Genomic DNA, 19,427 nt, shown 5'->3' with positions numbered 1-19,427 from the left:
CGTCAGAAGAAGCTGATCGGTCAGATATTAGCTCTTTGTCGTATCATTCACGCATTGTTTATCACACTGGGCCAATAGGATGACTCAAATCCCAATGTCGTATAAGATGTATTATACCTTAACTGTAACCCCAACCAACCTGTCAAAATATCTGAACTAGTAATATCCAGTGATCTGTTTGCTCCTCACTAACTGTGTTTCACTACAGGCTCGATGGACAGCAAGCGGCCATGTCTAACAGCATAGGGGCGGGGCCTCACGAGGAAGGGGAGGAGTTACACCAAGAGAGCAGCCAATGGGCAGCAGAGGAAGAGGTGCATGATGAAGATCAGCAGAGGCCGGGAACCACCACCACCACCACCCCCATCAAAGAGAGGGTAAACACAACTGCACCAATACAATACCAGTACAATACCAGGACAATACCTGAACCATACCAGGACCATACTATAACTATACCAATACTATACCTGTATCATACCACGACAATACTAGCACTATACTAAAACCATACCATGATCATACCAGGGCCATACATTACCATCGTTTATTGAATTGTGTTAGATAATACAGGTGTGTTTACTGATACAGGTGTATTTACTGATATAGGTTATACAGGTGTGTTTAATACTACAGGTGTATTTACTGATATAGGTTATACAGGTGTGTTTAATACTACAGGTGTGTTCACTGCTAGAGGTTTGTTTAATGATACTGGTGATATAGGTGTGTTTAATGATACAGGTGAGTTTAATGATACAGGTAAGTTTAATGACACTGGTGATATAGCTGTGTTTAATGATACAGGTGAAACAGGTGTGTTTAGTGATCCTGGTCTGTTTAATGATACTGGTGTGTTTAATGCTACAGGTGATAGAGATGTGTTTGATGATACTGTTGATATAGGTGTGTTTAATGATACTGGTGTGTTTAATGATAATGGTGATACAGGTGTGTTTAATGATACTGGTGTGTTTAATTATAATGGTGATACAGGTGTGTTTAATGATCAATGTGTGTCTAATAATACAGGTGTGTTTACTGGTACAGGTGTGTTTAATGATACAGGTGTGTTAACTGGTACAGGTGTGTTTAATGATACAGGTGTGTTAACTGGTACAGGTGTGTTTACTGGTACAGGTGTGTATAATGCTACAGGTGATACAGGTGTGTTTAATGATCCAGGTGTGTTAACTGGTACAGGTGTGTTTACTGATCCAGGTGTGTTTAATGATCCAGGTGTGTTTACTGGAACAGGTGTGTTTAATGATCCAGGTGTGTTTACTGGTACAGGTGTGTTTAATGATGCAGGTGTGTTTACTGGTACAGGTGTGTTTACTGATCCAGGTGTGTTTACTGGTACAGGTGTGTATAACGCTACAGGTGATACAGGTGTGTTTAATGATCCAGGTGTGTTTACTGATCCAGGTGAACAAGGAGACCAGTACCGGGGGGACGTCGGTGCGGCCCAAGCAGCGGCCGCCGGACCCCGGCCCAGGGGGGGGGCACATGGTCCAGCAGTCCTTCATCAGGGGCAACACCGTCATCAGGTCCAAGACCTTCTCCCCGGGACCCCAGAGCCACTACATCTGCAGGGTAACACACACATACACACACACACACACACTGGCCCACACTATACGCATGCACACGCGCACACATATGCATACACAACATATGCAAACAAACACACACACGCCTTCACAACATATGCTTAAGCCTCACACACACACACACACGTCAAGCACAATCTCTGTATATTAAATGTGCTGCATATTTCTCTCGATATATAACATATTATGTGTACATTAAATGTATATTTCTGTCCCCAGATCAACCGTAGTGACAGCGACAGCTCCACTCTCTCCAAGAAGTCTCCGTTCGTCAGGAACGCTTCTGAACGAAGAAGCATGAGGGTCAAGAAGGTAGTACTGTCTATCTGCCCCTCGACCTGTCTGTGTGTGTCTGTCTGTCTGTCTGTCTGTCTGTCTGTCTGTCTGTCTGTCTGTCTGTCTGTCTGTCTGTCTGTCTGTCTGTCTGGTACCTGTCTACCTGTCTACCTGTCTGTTTGGCCATTTACCTGTCTGCCCTGCTGCTATAGCCCTCTAATTATAGATAATCTCTGAATGTCTGAAAGAGAAAGGAGAGAGGTTGAAGGGGCGAAAGGGAGGGAGGGAAGAGGAGTCTTTGAGCGGGTGGATGAGGGAAAGCGTGCGGTGGTCACGTGTTCAGCCCTGAGAAAGCGAGCGTTAATATTCCATGAGCTGCTGAATGTTTGATGAGCTCTGTGCTCCCTCGAGGTTAAGCATCCATTCGTCAGAGTGTATTCTCGGGGTCTGCGTAGTACGACTAACAAAGACGTCTTTTAGTGCCTGGGTCTGATGGCTTGCCAAAAAGAAACCACTATGCTGTGGTGTTCCTCTTACACACTGCCCTATAATGTGAGCCCTTCATACACCCTGTAGTGTTAACCACTGCAGCTAACACAACTCAGTACTTATACCTGGTAGTGGTACCTACTGCAGTACTCAGTACTTACACCTGGTAGTGGTACCTACTGCAGTACTCAGTACTTACACCTGGTAGTGGTACCTACTGCAGTACTCAGTACTTATACCTGGTAGTGTTTCCTACTGCAGTACACAGTCCTTATACCTAGTAGTGTTACAGAACATTAACATTAACTAACATAACATTACCCAGTAGTTGTACCTGGGAGTTTTACCTGAGTAAGGTTAGATGTTGTATAACAGTATTCAGTGAGTAGTTATAGTGAGTAAGGTTAGACGTTATACTCCAGCACTCAGTAGTAACACCCCGTTGGTCCCCCAGCCCGTAGTGGCCGGTAAGACCCTGGACGGTCTGCTGCGCACCTCCATGGACCTGGAGATGGACCTGCAGGTGTCCAGGACCCGCCAGGCCCGGCTGGACCAGGAGCTGCTGGTCCTGCGGGAGCTGAAGGAGCAGATGGAGAAGGCCCGGCAGGAGGGTCGCCGGGAGCTGCCCCTCTGGGTGCAGCAGGACCAGAGGTTCAGACAGTTGCTGCGGCGGGCCGAGAGACAGGTGGGCACCTCAGGCCGGACCGGACCGGCTCTGACCGGCAGTCCCTGAGTCAAATCAATGGACCAGGCCATTCATACATCAACAGGCAATTAGTGATTCAATTAGTGATTCAATTAGTGATTCAGTTAGTGATTCAATTAGTGATTCAATTAGTGATTCAATTAGTGATTCAATTAGTGATCCAACTAGTGAATAATTTAGTGATCCAATGAGTAATGAGTGAGAGTAAGTCACTTAAATAATAATCAATGAATACACAAATCTGTTAATTAACTAATTCCTCATCACTCTCTCCTCCCCACCCCCCCTTCTCCTTCTTTCCCCCTCCTTGTTCCCCTCACCACCTCATCGTCCTCCTCCTTCTCTCTCCTTCCCCACCCCCTTCCTTCTCCTTCTGTCCCCCTTCCTCGTTCCACTCCCCTCCTCTCTCCTCAGACCCAGGAGGAGCAGCAGCAGGAGCACAGGGTGGAGCAGATGATGAAGGCAGCAGCTAAAGACGTCCACAAGATGACCAGTCGTCAGGAGGTCCCTGAGGTTCAGAACTTCAGGTAGGACCTGCTGCTTGCTGTTGAGGACCTTGGGTTATTTAACACAGAACCAAACCTAAAACCTAACCTGTGTTTTAATGTTACAGAAGCTAACCGTACTCGATAGCTGTATCTGGTAGTGTCACAGAAGCTAACTACGGAGTAGCTATATCTGGGAGAGTTACAAAAGCTAACTTTACCCAATAGTTAATGTTACAGAAGCTAACAGTACTCAGTAGTTATATCTTAGTGTTACAAAGGCTAACAGTACCCAGAAGCTATATCTGGTAGCATTACAGAAGCTAACAGTAGCTATATCTGGTAGTGTTACAGAAGCTAACAGTAGCTATATCTGCTAGTGTTACAGAAGCTAACAGTAGCTATATCTGCTAGTGTTACAGAAGCTAACAGCTGTATCGACTAGTGTTACAGAAGCCATCAGTTGTTCTGACGGGTGTTCTCTCCTCAGAGATAAGATGGCGTTCCTCACCAGAGCACGGAGCTCCATCCCTGACCTCCCCTCCCATGACGTGTGAGGAGCCCCCCCCCCCCCTTCCCCCGAGCCGGACCAGGAGAACCGGGCAGCGGCCGACCTGCCACGTCAACGAACCCAACTCTGCCGGTCGACGACAGAGGTCTCTCTGAGCCCCCGACGCTCTTCCTAGCTTTAGTTTGAATCCAGTCCAGTTCTAGCTTTAGGTTGGACCAGAAGCTGGGCCTCCATGCTGCTTCCCCCAGGTTTCATTAGCATTCCAGCTGGATCAGGACTTTAAGCACACACGCGTACGAGCACGGCGGAGGTTCAGATCCGTCACAAGGGGACCTCCTACGTACAGCACAACCCACCCAAAGGGGCTGGAAACACACCTCCCCTTCAGAGGGGAACTCTGAAAAACACCTCACCTACATAGTGGGGACGTTTGAGCTCTGAAACACACCTCACCTACATAGTGGGGACGTTGGAGCTCTGAAACACACCTCACCTTCAGAGGGGAACTCTGAAACACACCTCACCTACATAGTGGGGACGTTGGAGCTCTGAGGCACACCTCACCTACATAGTGGGGACGTTGGAGCTCTGAAACCAACCTCACCTTCAGAGGGGAGCTCTGAAACACACCTCACCTTCAGAGTGGGGATGTTTGAGCTCTGAAACACACCTCACCTATATAGTGGGGACGTTGCAGCTCTGAAACACACCTCTCCTTCAGAGTGGAGCTCTGAAACACACCTCACCTTCATAGTGGGGACGTTGGAGCTCTGAAACACACCTCAACTTCAGAGTGGGGACGTTGGAGCTCTGAAACACACCAGCAATACTCTTTAGGACAGGAAGGACTGGATAGGACTGGATAAGATCTGGTTAGGACTGGATCAGGACTGGATCGAGACTGGATCAGGTCTGGATAAGACTGGATAGGACTGGATCAGGAGAGAATGGGAAGTCGATGCGCTGACAGAATCCAGCAGCTTACATGAAGGTGACATCCTTTGGTTTCTCATGCACCAGAACCCTGGTACGATCTCGGTAGTACTGTTACTGTGGTACTGTACTACTCTAGTACTGGTACTGTGGTACTGTACTACTCCAGCACTGGTTCTGTGGTACTCTACTACTCATACTGTTGTACTCTTCTATCTATGCTGTACTCTGAAGAACATGTCCAGATCTTCTTGATCAGTGCTGAGGTTCTGAAGAGGACCACCTGTCGTTACAGCTGCTCATGAAATGTTGTTTGTTGTTAAATGATGTGCACACTGTAACACACACACACACACACACACACACTGTAACACACACTCACGCATGCACACACACACACACACAGACACTGTAACACAATCGCACACACACACACACACGAGATAAGTTACTCGAGGGAAGCAGTGATTAGCTGTCTCTCGAACAAATGAAGGAAATAAGAGCACGCCAGTTTACCGCCTTAACTGGCTTCTCAGAGCTCACCGGGTAAAAGGAGAGGTCAGTATTTACTGCTCCACCAGGAGATGAATGGATGACCCTCATAGACTGACCATGTCAGGGTCTATGCCCCCCCCCCCCCCCCCCCTCTTTCTCTCTCTCTGGTATATGATGCATCAGAGGAGAGTCCTGACCTTTGGTTGATTCTCTCACTCTCCCTTTCGCGCTCGCTCACTGTCTCTACCCTTCTCTCTCTCTGACCTCTGGTTGGTTGTGTACCGCTGAAAGCTTCCGGTGTTTTCGTTATGAGGAAGCAGCCAGCGGTCTGCAGGGGTTACCATAGAACCGGTCAGCCGGGCGTCCTCGACCAGAACCACCAGCCACCTCCAGGAGGTACTTGCCGGCTCGCCAGCGGTTCTACTCCCGGAGTTAATTTATGACTTTATGAGCGAGGCACCGCGCCCACAGCGCGCGGGTTCAACGCTCCACCTGGACCCGGGCACGGTCCTCCTTGCCTCCACCCAGGGTCCCTCCAGATGAACGGTTGCCGTGGCAACGGCGGCATGGAGCCGTCCGGTTTGGAAGACAACGATGTGATCCCAGGAGCGTCTCCCTTCCTGTATGGAGAGAGAGAGAGAGTGAGCGTGTGTAGGGTTATGATGTCACTTCCTGTATCTGACAGTGCAGGTGACAGGTGGAGCGGCCGTGCGGAAGGAGTAGGGAGGAGGAGCAGGTGGGGGGGAGAGAGAGGGAGAGGGAGAGGGGGGGGGGGAGAACGTTGTTTGTGTGGGAGGAGGAGGGAGGTCTGGGTGTGTGTGCGCGTGCGAGGGGGAGAGAGAGCCCCGTGTGTGAGAGAGAGGGCGAGCTACAGTGTAGATTATCAGTAAACCATAAGGAATAAGTATCACTTCTGAAGTACCTGATTTTACCTTTCGTTTAGTCGTTCTCATGCAAAGGTTAACCTTTGCGCGTTACTCCTTGTTTTTCTGTCGTCGTGTCGTCGTAAAGTAGGCTTTGATTTGAGGCGCACCATTCCAACGTTGATCTCGTTCGTTATCAGCAATATATGCGATGTGTTACGATCAATTAAAATATGTCTTGATTGACGGAATGTTCGATCAGAAATGAATGTAGGCCATCGTATATCTTTTTGTATATAATTTGTTTGTGTTTTTGTTTTTTAAACCACTGAGAACCTTGTTTAGTCACGTGACTTCTCCGGTCGACACGTAGTCGATGACTCACACGCGGTTAACCTTAATTGAAGTTGTCCTGTGATTCTCTTCCTGTCGAGTCCCTCGCGTGTGTCTGGTGGCTGCGGCCAATAGGTGGCGCCAGATATACCCACCAGGTATTTATTGCACTTTGTGATTTGGGTGTTGCTTTAAATGTTTTCCTCTCCTCAACTCTTTTCTCCCCCCGAAAACTGTGAATTTTAATCTCAGACACTGTACTGTCCACCAGAGTTGTAAATATTTCACCAGCACGAAGAAGACTCAACAACAATGTTTTATAGCTTCACAACAAATAAAAACAAAATATTCTCTCCTATTTTAACCACTGGTGGTCCTGTTTCATTTGATATATGTATATTATTAATATACATGTTTATTTTCCTTTTTACTAGGCAATAATTTATCAGATTCTTTAAAAGTGTGAGTGTGTGTTTGTGTCGACCAGAATACAGCACAAACCAATGTCATGTTCTTGGGTACACCTGATAAAATGCACATACATCATTCATAATCGTATTCTATATTTTCCCTAAAATGTATTGATCTGGGCCCCGTTTCCCGATAACGATGGATCCACGCTCGTACGATCATTCTCACGATGGATCTTGCGATCCATCGTCAATTTCTTTGGAGCGTTTCCCGAAACTCCTCTTAACGTGAACGCGCATTCGCTGCACTCACGACGTCGTAGGATTGTAACTGTCTACTGACACGGTGCTGAAATGGGCTCCGTAGGAGGGGGAGACGCAGGAATGTCGCAGGAAAATTGTGTTAAAAAGGGTTAAAATAAATCCCCATCAAGGACAACAGCAGTGTAGCCTACAAAAAAAATAGACTGCAATTATATGAATGCTAAAGACATTAAAACACAATTGATTAGGCTTAAACCGACATATATCAGTCCTAATCCTGTATGCACTGTGCGTTTCACGGCATTTTCCCCCCTGAAATAATTCCTCTTCACACCTGTGAATAACCCGGGAGACGTCCATGATGAGGAATACAACGAAGCCCACCGTCTGGCCCGGTGCATCGTTGAGCGCACGATCGGGAGGTGGAAGTTGCGCTTAGATGCCTCACAAGTCAGGCGGAGGGCTCCAGTTTTCGCCGGCCAAGTCATGCGCCGTGATATGTGTGACGGCTATGTTGCACAACATTGCAGCTAAGGCTGGGGTGGCATTGCTTGAACCGGAGGACGTTGAGGACGATGACGATGAGGAAGATCGGTGTGAGGACGGCCTCCCTCATAACTACGCGGCTGGTTTTCATGCGCGTCGAAGAGTGATTGAGACTTTTTTTTAACCCCCTCCACCCTCCCTCATGTCACTAAACATTCCCGTCAACGTGACCAATCCCCACCATATCCCAGCCTTTTGCCTGCTCCTTTGCTTGTTTTTTATAATTTATTTTATTTCTTTATTTTAATTTTTTTTAATTTAATTTAATTTTTTACATTATATTATGCTACGTTTTATGAGTAGCCTATGTCAGTCTGCACAAATCCCCCCACTTTCTCTCACACATTTTGAGTGCCCTGCCTGCGCAAACATTTTCTGGACTGTCCCGTTTTATTTTGGCCATTTTAACATCTTTATTAATAAATTAATTAATAATCTTTATTAATTACCAAACTAAGAACATAAAGGCGCAATGCGTTTTAATAAAACGCATCCAATAGACGGAATGTCCGATGGTGTCGCCACTGAGGCTATAGCTGACGATGCTCTTAGCGTCCTACGAGTACCTACGAGCACCCCTGGAGTACTCGTTAGCTACGAGCGTTTTCAAGACGTTCGTTCCCCACGATGCTTTCGGGAAACGCGGTGAAAACTCTACGATGCCCTTTCGACGCACTTCACGATCCACTTAGGCTAACGACGCTTTCGGGAAACGGGGCCCTGGTCAAAGATGACCTTGGCTGAAATCATTAGTAAACATCAGCACAATGTCTCTTTCCTCATTCGACCGCTGGGGGGCGCTAAAACACAACTGTAAAACCGCTGTCTTCTCTATTGGCCTCCGGGGGGCGCTAAACTAAAAGTGAGCAGCCTCCTTTTCCGGGACGCTCTTCTTTCTGCTCTCCTCGTCCGCCGGTGACAGAGTCGGCAGCTCATACCGAAACTAAGCGTTGAACTTTTTCTCAGATTTTTGTACTTTTTCCCAACCTAAGATGGGAGACCCGTTGGCTGACTGCTCCGCCCGCCTACAGGAGCAGGTCCGTTGTGATGTAGTAATGTGTTGTGATGCGGTGTTCTGGATGATGTGATGATGCTGCGGTCTGCAGACTTAGTGGAGTGTGTGCGTGCACATGTGGGTCCAATGACGTAAGCGGTGGTAACTTCAGGGGGGCTAATGTTATGTTAGTGTTAACGTTATTCTTATTTAAAAACACACATACAGAGTACACACCTTGCTTCAATGTATCGAAAGCAGGGAGCGTTTGTGTCCACATCGAGGCGCGTCATTTCACGGGCTTCAGGAGGCGTTGCGTCATGCTGAGGTCTCATGATTCTTGGATGAATCCAGTGTTTATTCACCTTATGATCAAGATCCATCTCACAGGAACAGAAGGGGAGCTGTGGGAGGAGCTGGACCAGCTCCGCTTTCTGTTTTGTTTATCGGTGGCGGTCGAGACATCTCCCCCACCCTTCATTAGTGAAACCATCTTCTGTCTGGGTGTGTTGATGTCTGTCTGGCTGTGTTGATCACTGTCTGGGTGTGTTGATGTACAGGAGAGACATATCAGAACTCTGTCGGCGGAGATCGAGAGTTTGAAGAACCCACGGGCACTCGAACCATCGCCACAGCTCGCCAGCCTGAAGGAGGAGAACGCCAAACTCAAGTACCGCCTGAACACCCTCAAGAGGGTGAGTCCAAGTACACCAGTACTGCACCAGTATGGTCCAGACACCAGGTACCAGTAGGGTTCAGACACCAGGTACCAGTAGGGTCCAGACACCAGGTACCAGTAGGGTCCAGACACCAGGTACCAGTAGGGTCCAGACACCAGGTACCAGTAGGGTCCAGACACCAGGTACCAGTAGGGTCCAGACACCAGGTACCAGTAGGGTTCTAACAGTACAGCCTATTGTTTTTGTAACAGTGTTGTGGTTCTAACAGTGCTGTTAGAACCACAACACTGTTAGAATCACAACACAACACACGTGTGTTGTGTTGTGGTTCTCCAACGGTGTTGTGGTTCTACGGTGTTGTGTTGTGGTTCCATCAGTGTTGTTTTGTGGTTCTAGCGGTGTTGTGTTGGGGTTCTCACTGTGTCGTGGTTCTAGCGGTGTTGTGTTGTGGTTCTAGCGGTGTTGTCGTGGTTCTAGCGGTGTTGTGGTTCTAGCGGTGTTGTGTTGTGGTTCTAGCGGTGTTGTGTTGGGGTTCTCACTGTTCTGCCGTGGTTCTAGCGGTGTTGCGTTGGGGTTCTAGCGGTGTTGTGGTTCTAGCGGTGTTGTGTTGTGGTTCTAGCGGTGTTGTGGTTCTAGCGGTGTTGTGTTGTGGTTCTAGCGGTGTTGTGGTTCTAGCGGTGTTGTGGTTCTATCAGTGTTGCGTTGTGGTTCTAGCGGTGTTGTGTCAGGTGTCATGTTGTGTCATTCTATCAGTGTTGTGGTTCTATCAGTGTTGTGTTGTGGTTCTATCAGTGTTGTTGTGGTTCTATCAGTGTTGTGTTGTGGTTCTATCAGTGTTGTGTTGTGGTTCTATCAGTGTTGTTGTGGTTCTATCAGTGTTGTGTCGTGGTTCTCACCGTGTTCTGCGGTGGTTCTCCAGAGCCTTCAGGCGGACCCCGCTCCGGGCTCCAGGGCCATGCTGAACATCAACCAGCGGCTGCAGGAGGTGTTCGAGGACGCCATCCGGGCGGCCTGCCCCCAGGTGGCGGACCCCCCGCTGGCCGTCACCCCCGGCCGAGACCCCAAGTTCGGAGACTACCAGTGCAACAGCGCCATGGCACTGGGCCAGGTGGGCTGTCAACGCGTGTGTGTGTGTGTGTTGTGGCAACCCGGCTTCGTGAGTGAGCCGCCTCCTTCCAATAAGCACACGAACTGGAGATTACTTAGAGCCAAAATGGCACTTTTATTCAATATTAAATTATAAATCTATCAAACAAAACTCAGCTTTGGAGGAATCGACAGTCTTGTTCCTCCGGGTGGAATCCCATCACCCCCGAGACTGGTCTCTCCGCACACGCGAAACAGGAGAGCCCTGAATGAGTGTGGAAGCATGCTTTTTAAAGCATGCTTCCCCACCTGCTCCTCAGGTGCTCTGCATTTCATTAATTGGCCCCAATGTTCTTACTGGCGCCATCTGTTGAGAATCGGTGGTACGCCGCCTCCACAACCTGCCCCCTTGGCCTCCAGGGGCGCTGTGCCAGAGACTGTGTGTGTGTGTGTGTGTGTGTGTGTGTGTGTGAGACAATTTAAAAGTTTCACTTTAAAAAACAAATGGACAAAGTGTAGTAATAATAAAAAATAAACTGGTTTCTGCCTGTTCATCTGGGTGTGTGGGTGTGTGGCTCAACAAATAGGTCATTCAGTTGATTGTTTAAAATCGAAAAGACAATTAAAAGTTTTACTGTGTGTGTGTGTGTAGATGCTGAAGGCCAGAGGGGAGAAGGTCACCCCTCGGGAGATCGCCCAGAAGATCCTGGAGAACCTTCCAGAGAACGAGCTTATAGAGAAGACGGAGATCGCGGGACCAGGTCAGAGGGGAGCGCTTCCTGTTGGGGTCTAACTGTTTCCAGTTAGACCATCGACTGGTAGTCCTCATAACGAAAGAGAAACGTCTTGAGAGGGTCGTAAACACTGAAGCCACTGAGCTCAGATAAAATGGTGCTTTAGTAACAGTTTTATACACGCAATAAAATGCGTCCATGAACAATAGTAGTAATATATATGCAAAAATGAAAGTAAACATTAGAGGTAGTTGATTATCAACAGTCTACGATGAATGACTGAAACTTTACCATCAGCTCTGAAGCTGCATCCCCATTGGTTGACTGCCGCTCCACTTCCTGTCTGGTGGACCAATCGTGTGTCCCCGTCTCCTCAGGCTTCATCAACATCCACATCAGGAAGCCGTTTGTCTCCAAGCTGCTCACCAACCTGCTGCTCAACGGAGTGCAGCCTCCACCGCTGCCCGTCAGGAAGAAGGTACGCACCGAGCAGCGCCTTCACAATAAGAGCGCGCTGAGGTGACACCGGGCTCTCCCTGAGTTCGACGTCCATCGTTCCGCCCAATCAGGCTCAGCGGTACCCCGGTCTTGTCGGCCTCGGGTCGATTATTAACCTGATTAACCCCCACACATTGCTAGCTTAGCATTAGCTGTCCGATGTCCACTGTCGTCTCGTTCCCACGGTTACCAGCGCTAGTTGAAGCCCTCCCTCCGCCTCGACGTCGTGGACGCCTCGGCGTTGGGCTGTAGTCCTAAGCGCACGTGAGGAGCGGGGCCGACCAAAAACAGGCTCTCTGTTTGTCTCCTGTGGAAGCCTTCGTGGTGGAGTGGGGGGAGGGAGGGAGGGAGTGATGGAGGGGGAGGGAGGATGGGGAGGGAGGATGGAGGGGGAGGGAGGGAGGGATGGGATGGAGACGCCGGAGGGAGGGAGGGAGGGGAGGGAGGGAGGAAGTGTTGGGTTGGGATGGAGACGTGGGAGGATGGGATGGGAAGGGGAGGGGAGGGAGGGGAGGGATGCAGCAGACCTGTGGGCTCACCACTCGGGCTCTGTGGGTGTGGCCCGGCAGGTGATCGTGGACTTCTCGTCGCCGAACATCGCCAAGGAGATGCACGTGGGCCACCTGCGCTCCACCATCATCGGGGACAGCATGTGCCGGCTGTTTGAGTTCCTGGGCTACGAGGTGGTGCGGCTCAACCACGTGGGCGACTGGGGCACCCAGTTCGGCATGCTCATCGCCCACCTGCAGGACAAGTTCCCCGACTACGTCACCTCCTCCCCACCCATAGGAGACCTGCAGGCCTTCTACAAGGTGCGGGGCCTGTCTGTCTGTCTGTCTGTCTGTCTGTCTGTCTGTCTGTCTGTCTGTCTGTCTGTCTGTCTGTCTGTCTGTTCGGTCTCTTCTGTCCGTCTGCTCTTCCGTCTGTCCGTCTAGCTCCTTTGTCTGTGTCTCCTCTTGTGTCTTTCTTTCTGCCTGTCTGCCTGCTCTTCTGTCTGTCTGTGTTTCTGCCTGTCTGTCTTCTCTTTTGTCTGTCTGCCTGCTCTTTTGTCTGTCTGTCTGTCTGCCCTCCTGTCTGTCTGTCTGCTCTTCTGTCTGTCTGTCTGTCTGTCTGTCTGTCTGTCTGTCTGTCTGTCTGTCTGTCTGTCTGTCTGCTCCTCTGTCTGTCTGTCTGCTCTTCTTTCTGTCTGTCTGCTCTTCTGTCTGTCTGTCTTACTTTTCTGTTGTTACATTTGAAAAAAGAGTTCTAGAAACATTGCTGGGGTATAAAATAGGAATCCCCCCCCCCCACACACACACACAGGAGTCTAAGAAGCGTTTTGACGAGGAGGAGGACTTCAAGAAGAGAGCGTACCGCTGTGTGGTCCGACTGCAGAGCAAAGAGCCCGAGATCATCAAGGCCTGGACCCTCATCTGTGACGTCTCCAGGGCCGGTAATATACTACTACTACTACTATACAGGCCTGGACCCTCATCTGTGAGGTCTCTAGAGCGGCTAGGTCATGTTTTACGCTATACTAGTACTACTAATACATTACTATATTCTTGTAGAAAATATTGGTATTGGCAATCAGTAGAAAACAGCGTGTGTGTGTGTGTGTGTGTGTGTGTGTGTGTGTGTGTGTGTGTGTGTGTGTGTGTGTGTGTGTGTGTGTGTGTGTGTGTGTGTGTGTGTGTGTGTGTGTGTGTGTGTGTGTGTGTGTGTGCAGAGTTCCAGAGGGTGTATGACTGTCTGCAGGTGAAGCTGATCGAGAGAGGCGAGTCCTTCTACCAGGAGATGATGAAGGCTGTGGTGGAGGAGCTCAAGCAGAAAGGTAAGAAATACTATTTCTACACGTCTACTATACTAACACCACGCACACACAAATACTATTACTACACTTAAACTGTCGTGTGTTTGATGGGCTTGGAAGAATAGAGGTTGTGTGAGACCAGGGTGGGTTGGTTAGTGTGAGGCTATAGAATATATTCAGGCTACAGTACCGTTGTGTGGCCACATGGGGGCAGTGTTGTCCTGACCATGGTTTATACAGTCTCCTTTAACACCAAACACTAGCCAAATTCCACACCACTATGCTCTCTCTCTCTCTCACTCACTCACTCACTCACTCACTCACTCACTCACTCACTCACTCACTCACTCACTCACTCACTCACTCACTCACTCACTCACTCACTCACTCACTCACTCACTCACTCACTCACTCACTCACTCACTCACTCACTCACTCACTCACTCACTCACTCACTCACTCACTCACTCACTCACTCACTCAGTCCGTCCTATGTTAAGTGTTCCTCTCTCTCTCTCTCTCTCTCTCTCTCTCTCTCTCTCTCTCTCTCTCTCTCTCTCTCTCTCTCTCTCTCTCTCTCTCTCTCTCTCTCTCTCTCTCTCTCTCTCTCTCTCTCTCTCGCCCCCTCCTTATGTTAAGCGGTGCTCTCTCGCCCCCCCACTCTCTTTCTCCCCCTCCTTATGTTAAGCGGTGCTCCCTCACCCCCTCTCTCTCTCTCTCCCCCATGTTAAGCGGTGCTCTCTCGCCCCCCCCCCAGGTGTGCTGGAGCTGGACGAGGGGCGTCACATCGTGTTCGTCCCGGGTCAGTCCATCCCGCTGACGGTGGTGAAGTCTGACGGAGGCTTCACCTACGACACGTCCGACCTCGCAGCCATCCACCAGCGGATCTTCCAGGAGCGCGCTGACATCATCATCTACGTCACCGACAGCGGACAGGTACGCCACTTCCTGTTAGGATACAGTCACTTCCTGTTCGGGTACGGACACAGGTAGGCAACTTCCTGCTAGGGTACGGACACAGGTAGGCAACTTCCTGCTAGGGTACATAGCGTATGTCACTTCCTGTTAGGATACAGGCTGTATGTCACTTCCTGTTCCTACACTACACACACTACTTCATGTTTCTGTTAGGATAAAGAAACAGTAACCCACTTCCTGTAACAGGCCGTATGTCACTTCCTGTTAGGATACAGGCCGAATGTCATTTCCTGTTAGGGTACAGGCCGTATGTCACTTCCTGTTAGGATACAGACAGGACACTACTGCCTGTTCCTGTTAGGAAACAGACACAGTACCCCACTTCCTGTTACTGTGCGTTCACACCAAACGTGACGGTGCGACAGGATCCCATACAAAGTGAACGTATAGACGCGTATCGGGCGAATTTATTCGCGAGAGAAAACCGGCTACAAGTTTCGATTTGTCGCGCCACACTTTCGGCGTGCACAGGCGAGCGCGTTCACGAGGACTTGTGGCGCGACAAATTCGCTCTAGAGTTTAAATATTTCAACTTTGACGCAAATTTCGCGTGATGACAGCCAATCAGCGTTCAACCGTCAAACTCGGTGCAGTGGGTGAACTGCAGCATGGAGGAGAAAGTGATTGATGCCGTTTGCGACTCCCGGAGCTCTATATAATATAATAGTATATAATATAATATTTGTATATATCATACATCACGGCCAAAAGCTCTGGATGCGCTACGGCCTCCGGATGGCCGTAGCGCGGGGAGCTCTCATAGGGATTGGGCTTCTCGGGGTTTGTTTACTGGCGTTGCTATGTTTCCGTCCTTGTGTGTTCCAACGGTTTATTGGGTAGGCCTATCTAATACATCTCTGTCTATTCAATACTTCATTCACTGCCTCTTCCGTGGTCATTACAATATTATGAATAGACTGCGTCGGGTCCTCTGACGTCTCTCCCTCTTCCATAAAAGGTAAAGACATGCAATGGTGGTTATCTTGTGGCGCGAAAAATTAGACAAAACTTGCACAGCGACAGATTATGATTTGTGGCGCGACAAAACTTCGGCGACAACGCGAAAGGGCGACAAATGTCGCGTTTGGTGTGAACGCACCGTTAGGGTACAGGCCGTATGTCACTTCCTGTTAGGATACAGACACTTCCAGCTGGTGTTAGTGTGTATAATGTGTATACTGTGTGTACTCAGGGTAGAGTTCAATGTGTACACTGTGTGTACTCTGTACAGAGTACTCACTTCCAGCTGGTGTTTTTGTGTATAATGTGTGTACTCTGTGTACTCTGTAGAGTACTCACTTCCAGCTGGTGTTTGTGTGTATAATGTGTACACTGTGTGTACTCTGTAGAGTACTCACTTCAAACTGGTGTAATGTGTATACTGTACTGTGTGTACTCTGTAGAGTACTCACTTCCAGCTGGTGTAATGTGTATACTGTACTGTGTGTACTCTGCAGAGTACTCACTTCCAGCTGGTGTTTGCGGCCGCCCGTATGCTGGGCTGGTACGACCCCCTGACGACCCGCGTGGAGCACGCCGGCTTTGGGGTCGTACTCGGAGAGGACAAGTAAATAAATACTAATATACTGTATTCATGTACACTACACCAACACTATTCATACCTATATGTACTAATATGCACTACATCAAGACTATACTATATTATTATGTACTTATGTATACTATATTGATATAGTATAATGTGTGTACATGTACTAATATACACTACACCACTACACTATACTATATTAATAAATAATATATATATATATACTATATATACATAACATGTACTAATATATACATAACATGTACTAATATACAATATATACATAACATGTACTAATATATACTATATATATACTACTCTATCCCAGCCCAACACTATACTTATCTATACTATTCCAACAATATACTATACCAATAGATACTACTATATGCCAGCCCAACACTTTACTAATGTGTGTCGAGAACCCGGGAGTGGGCTGAATGCATTGTGCTGATACTGGGATATTGAGAGCTACAGTGAAGATGAAGGCTGTTATTATTCAGGTGTATTCAATCTAGTTGTATATTATTTATATTCGGTTGTTTTTGTGTTTCCAGGAAGAAGTTTAAGACCCGGTCTGGAGACACTGTGCGCCTCATGGATCTACTTGACGAGGGGCTCAAGCGCTCGATGGACAAGCTGAAGGACAAGGAGAGAGACAAGGTTTGAGTTAGCTGTGGCTACGCTAACAGTGTGTACCTGTTATGTCCAGGGCTTCAGTCCAGAGGAGCAATGCTAGGTTAGCGGTAGCTAAGCTCAATGTAGCAAGGTTAGCTCTAGCTACGCTAATAGAATGTCCCTGTGGTTCTCCAGGTGCTGAGCCCAGAGGAGCTAAGCTAGGTTAGCGGTAGCTACGCTAACTGTATTTTGCTGTGGTTCTCCAGGAGCTGAGCACAGAGGAGCAATGCTAGGTTAGCAGTATCTATGCTAGGTTATCGGTAGCTACGCTAACAGTATGTCCCTGTGGTTCTCCAGGTGCTGAACCCAGAGGAGCTATGCTAGGTTAGTGGTAGCTATGCTAGGTTAGCGGTAGCTTCGCTGACAGTGGTTCTCCAGGTGCTGAGCCCAGAGGAGCTATGCTAGGTTAGCGGTAGCTATGCTAGGTTAGCGGTAGCTACGCTAACGGTACGTCCCTCTGGTTCTCCAGGTGCTGACCCCGGAGGAGCTGACCCAGGCCCAGCGGTCGGTGGCGTACGGCTGCATTAAGTACGCCGACCTCTCCCACAACCGCATCAACGACTACGTGTTCTCCTTCGACAAGATGCTGGACGACCGCGGGAACACCGCCGCCTACCTGCTCTACGCACTCACACGCATCAGGTGAGTGGCCTCCGCAATAAGGGTACTCTGCTGCCTCACCCTGAACCCTCCTTCACAGTAAAAGTCCCGTGTTGACAACCCTCTTTCACAGTAAAAGTCCCCTTGTGAGAAGAATCACTCATTGTAAGATTCCTCCCTAAAACCCCTCATTCAAAGTAAAAGCCCTCTGGTGAGAACACTCCTCCAGAGTAAAAGTCCACTAGTGAGATCACTCCTCCAGAGTAAAAGTCCTCTGCTGAGAACACTCCTCCAGTTCAAAGGTCCCCTGGTGAGGACACTCCTCCAGAGTAAAGGTCCTCTGGGGACCCCACTCCTCCAGAGTAAAGGTCCCCTGGTGAGGACACTCCTCCAGAGTAAAGGTCCTCTGGGGACCCCACTCCTCCAGAGTAAAGGTCCCCTGGTGAGGACACTCCTCCAGAGTAAAGGTCCCCTGGTGAGGACACTCCTCCAGAGTAAAGGTCCTCTGGGGACCCCACTCCTCCAGAGTAAAGTTCCCCTGGTGAGAACACTCCTCCAGAGTAAAGGTCCCCTGGTGAGGACACTCCTCCAGAGTAAAGGTCCCCTGGTGAGGACACTCCTCCAGAGTAAAGGTCCTCTGGGGACCCCACTCCTCCAGAGTAAAGTTCCCCTGGTGAGAACACTCCTCCAGAGTAAAGGTCCCCTGGTGAGGACACTCCTCCAGAGTAAAGGTCCTCTGGGGACCCCACTCCTCCAGAGTAAAGGTCCCCTGGTGAGGACACTCCTCCAGAGTAAAGGTCCCCTGGTGAGGACACTCCTCCAGAGTAAAGGTCCTCTGGGGACCCCACTCCTCCAGAGTAAAAGCCCCCCAGAGACCCACTGCAGTAGCAGTCCCCCCGGTTGTCCTTAACCCACTCCCTGTGGGTCTCCAGGTCCATCTCGCGGCTGGCCAGCCTCGACGGGGGGGCTCTGGCGGCGGCGGCGGTCTCCACCCCCATCCTCCTCGACCACGACAAGGAGTGGAAGCTGGGCAAGTGCATCCTGCGCTTCCCCGAGGTGCTGAACAAGATCCTGGAGGACCTGTTCCTGCACGGCCTCTGCGACTACCTGTACGAGCTGGCCACCACCTTCACCGAGTTCTACGACAGCTGCTATTGCGTGGAGAAGGACCGCCAGACCGGTACGCCCCCCTGGGTCCTGCTCTGGGTTTGATCACACTTGTTTACTGTTTAGTGAGCCGTCTGTTAACCCCTGCTCTCCATGTCTCTTGTCTCCGTTTCCCTCTCTCTCTGTTTCTCTCTCTCTCCCTTGTCTCTTGTCTCTCTCTCTCCCTTGTCTCTTGTCTCTCTGTCTCTGTCTCTGTCTCTGTCTCTCTGTCTCTCTCTCTGTCTCTCTGTGTCTCTCTCTCTCTGTGTCTCTCTCTCTCTGTGTCTCTCTCTCTCTCTCTCTCTCTCTCTCTCTCTCTCTCTCTCTCTCTCTCTCTCTCTCTCTCTCTCTCTCTCTCTCTCTCTTCCCCCCCCCCTCCCTCCCTCCCCCAGGTGAGGTGGTGAAGGTGAACATGTGGAGGATGTTGCTGTGTGAGGCCACGGCGACCGTCATGGCCAAGGGCTTCGACATCTTGGGCATCACGCCCGTCAGCAGGATGTGATGTCGCCGCTCGCAACTCAATAAATACTGAAACCCGCTCCTCTGCTCCTGATCACCTTCTTGAGAACGGCTCTGCCGCCCGTGTTCGGTTCATCCTTTATCCTCCTTTAACGGTGTCGTCTCTTACGGGTGACCTTGTCGCCTGAACGTTCTATCGCTCTCTGAGGCGGAGTTAAGATTCTGTTTATGGACACCGCTTTAGATTCATAGAAACACCTCGCGGTATCCAACAGCTGTACTCTTTATTTGACTAAACACAACACCTGT

At 49.5% G+C, this 19,427-nt stretch overlaps 2 protein-coding genes across 2 annotated transcripts in view; both read left to right on the top strand.

Annotated features, from left to right (window-relative positions):
• The window catches only part of wwc1 (WW and C2 domain containing 1), a 25,137-nt gene extending 19,489 nt beyond the window's left edge, over positions 1-5,648 (top strand). Inside the window, exons 16-22 of the mRNA XM_056594562.1 lie at positions 1-19; positions 209-377; positions 1,429-1,596; positions 1,833-1,925; positions 2,833-3,063; positions 3,499-3,611; positions 4,060-5,648. The exon at positions 1-19 is cut by the window's left edge and continues 52 nt beyond it. Of these exons, the coding sequence (XP_056450537.1) occupies positions 1-19; positions 209-377; positions 1,429-1,596; positions 1,833-1,925; positions 2,833-3,063; positions 3,499-3,611; positions 4,060-4,126 (860 nt within the window). The 3' untranslated portion in view covers positions 4,127-5,648. The remainder of the gene's footprint in view (positions 20-208; positions 378-1,428; positions 1,597-1,832; positions 1,926-2,832; positions 3,064-3,498; positions 3,612-4,059) is intronic.
• Positions 5,649-8,773: 3,125 nt separating this feature from the next.
• rars1 (arginyl-tRNA synthetase 1) lies at positions 8,774-19,219 on the top strand. The gene is made up of 14 exons (XM_056595441.1): positions 8,774-8,961; positions 9,479-9,613; positions 10,518-10,706; positions 11,337-11,445; positions 11,796-11,896; positions 12,486-12,728; positions 13,219-13,348; positions 13,625-13,729; positions 14,466-14,644; positions 16,144-16,253; positions 16,793-16,898; positions 17,383-17,555; positions 18,446-18,693; positions 19,052-19,219. Exons 1-14 carry the CDS (start codon positions 8,917-8,919, stop codon positions 19,159-19,161), a joined length of 1,983 nt encoding a protein of 660 aa, XP_056451416.1. The 5' UTR covers positions 8,774-8,916; the 3' UTR covers positions 19,162-19,219.
• The last annotated feature ends 208 nt before the right edge of the window (positions 19,220-19,427 follow it).

This window comes from Gadus chalcogrammus, chromosome 7 (assembly GCF_026213295.1).
Source record: "Gadus chalcogrammus isolate NIFS_2021 chromosome 7, NIFS_Gcha_1.0, whole genome shotgun sequence".
Taxonomy (NCBI): Eukaryota; Metazoa; Chordata; class Actinopteri; order Gadiformes; family Gadidae; genus Gadus; species Gadus chalcogrammus.
Note: the sequence above shows the minus strand (reverse complement) of the source record. Positions and strands in the feature narration are given on the sequence as shown.

Bases quoted from the DNA above. Each gene is read 5' to 3' on its own strand.
- rars1 (XM_056595441.1), top strand. From the start codon at position 8,917: ATGGGAGACCCGTTGGCTGACTGCTCCGCCCGCCTACAGGAGCAG. The intron at 8,962-9,478 runs GTCCGTTGTGAT...GTTGATGTACAG, and splicing joins CCGCCCGCCTACAGGAGCAG to GAGAGACATATCAGAACTCT. The intron at 13,730-14,465 runs GTAAGAAATACT...CCCCCCCCCCAG, and splicing joins GGAGGAGCTCAAGCAGAAAG to GTGTGCTGGAGCTGGACGAG.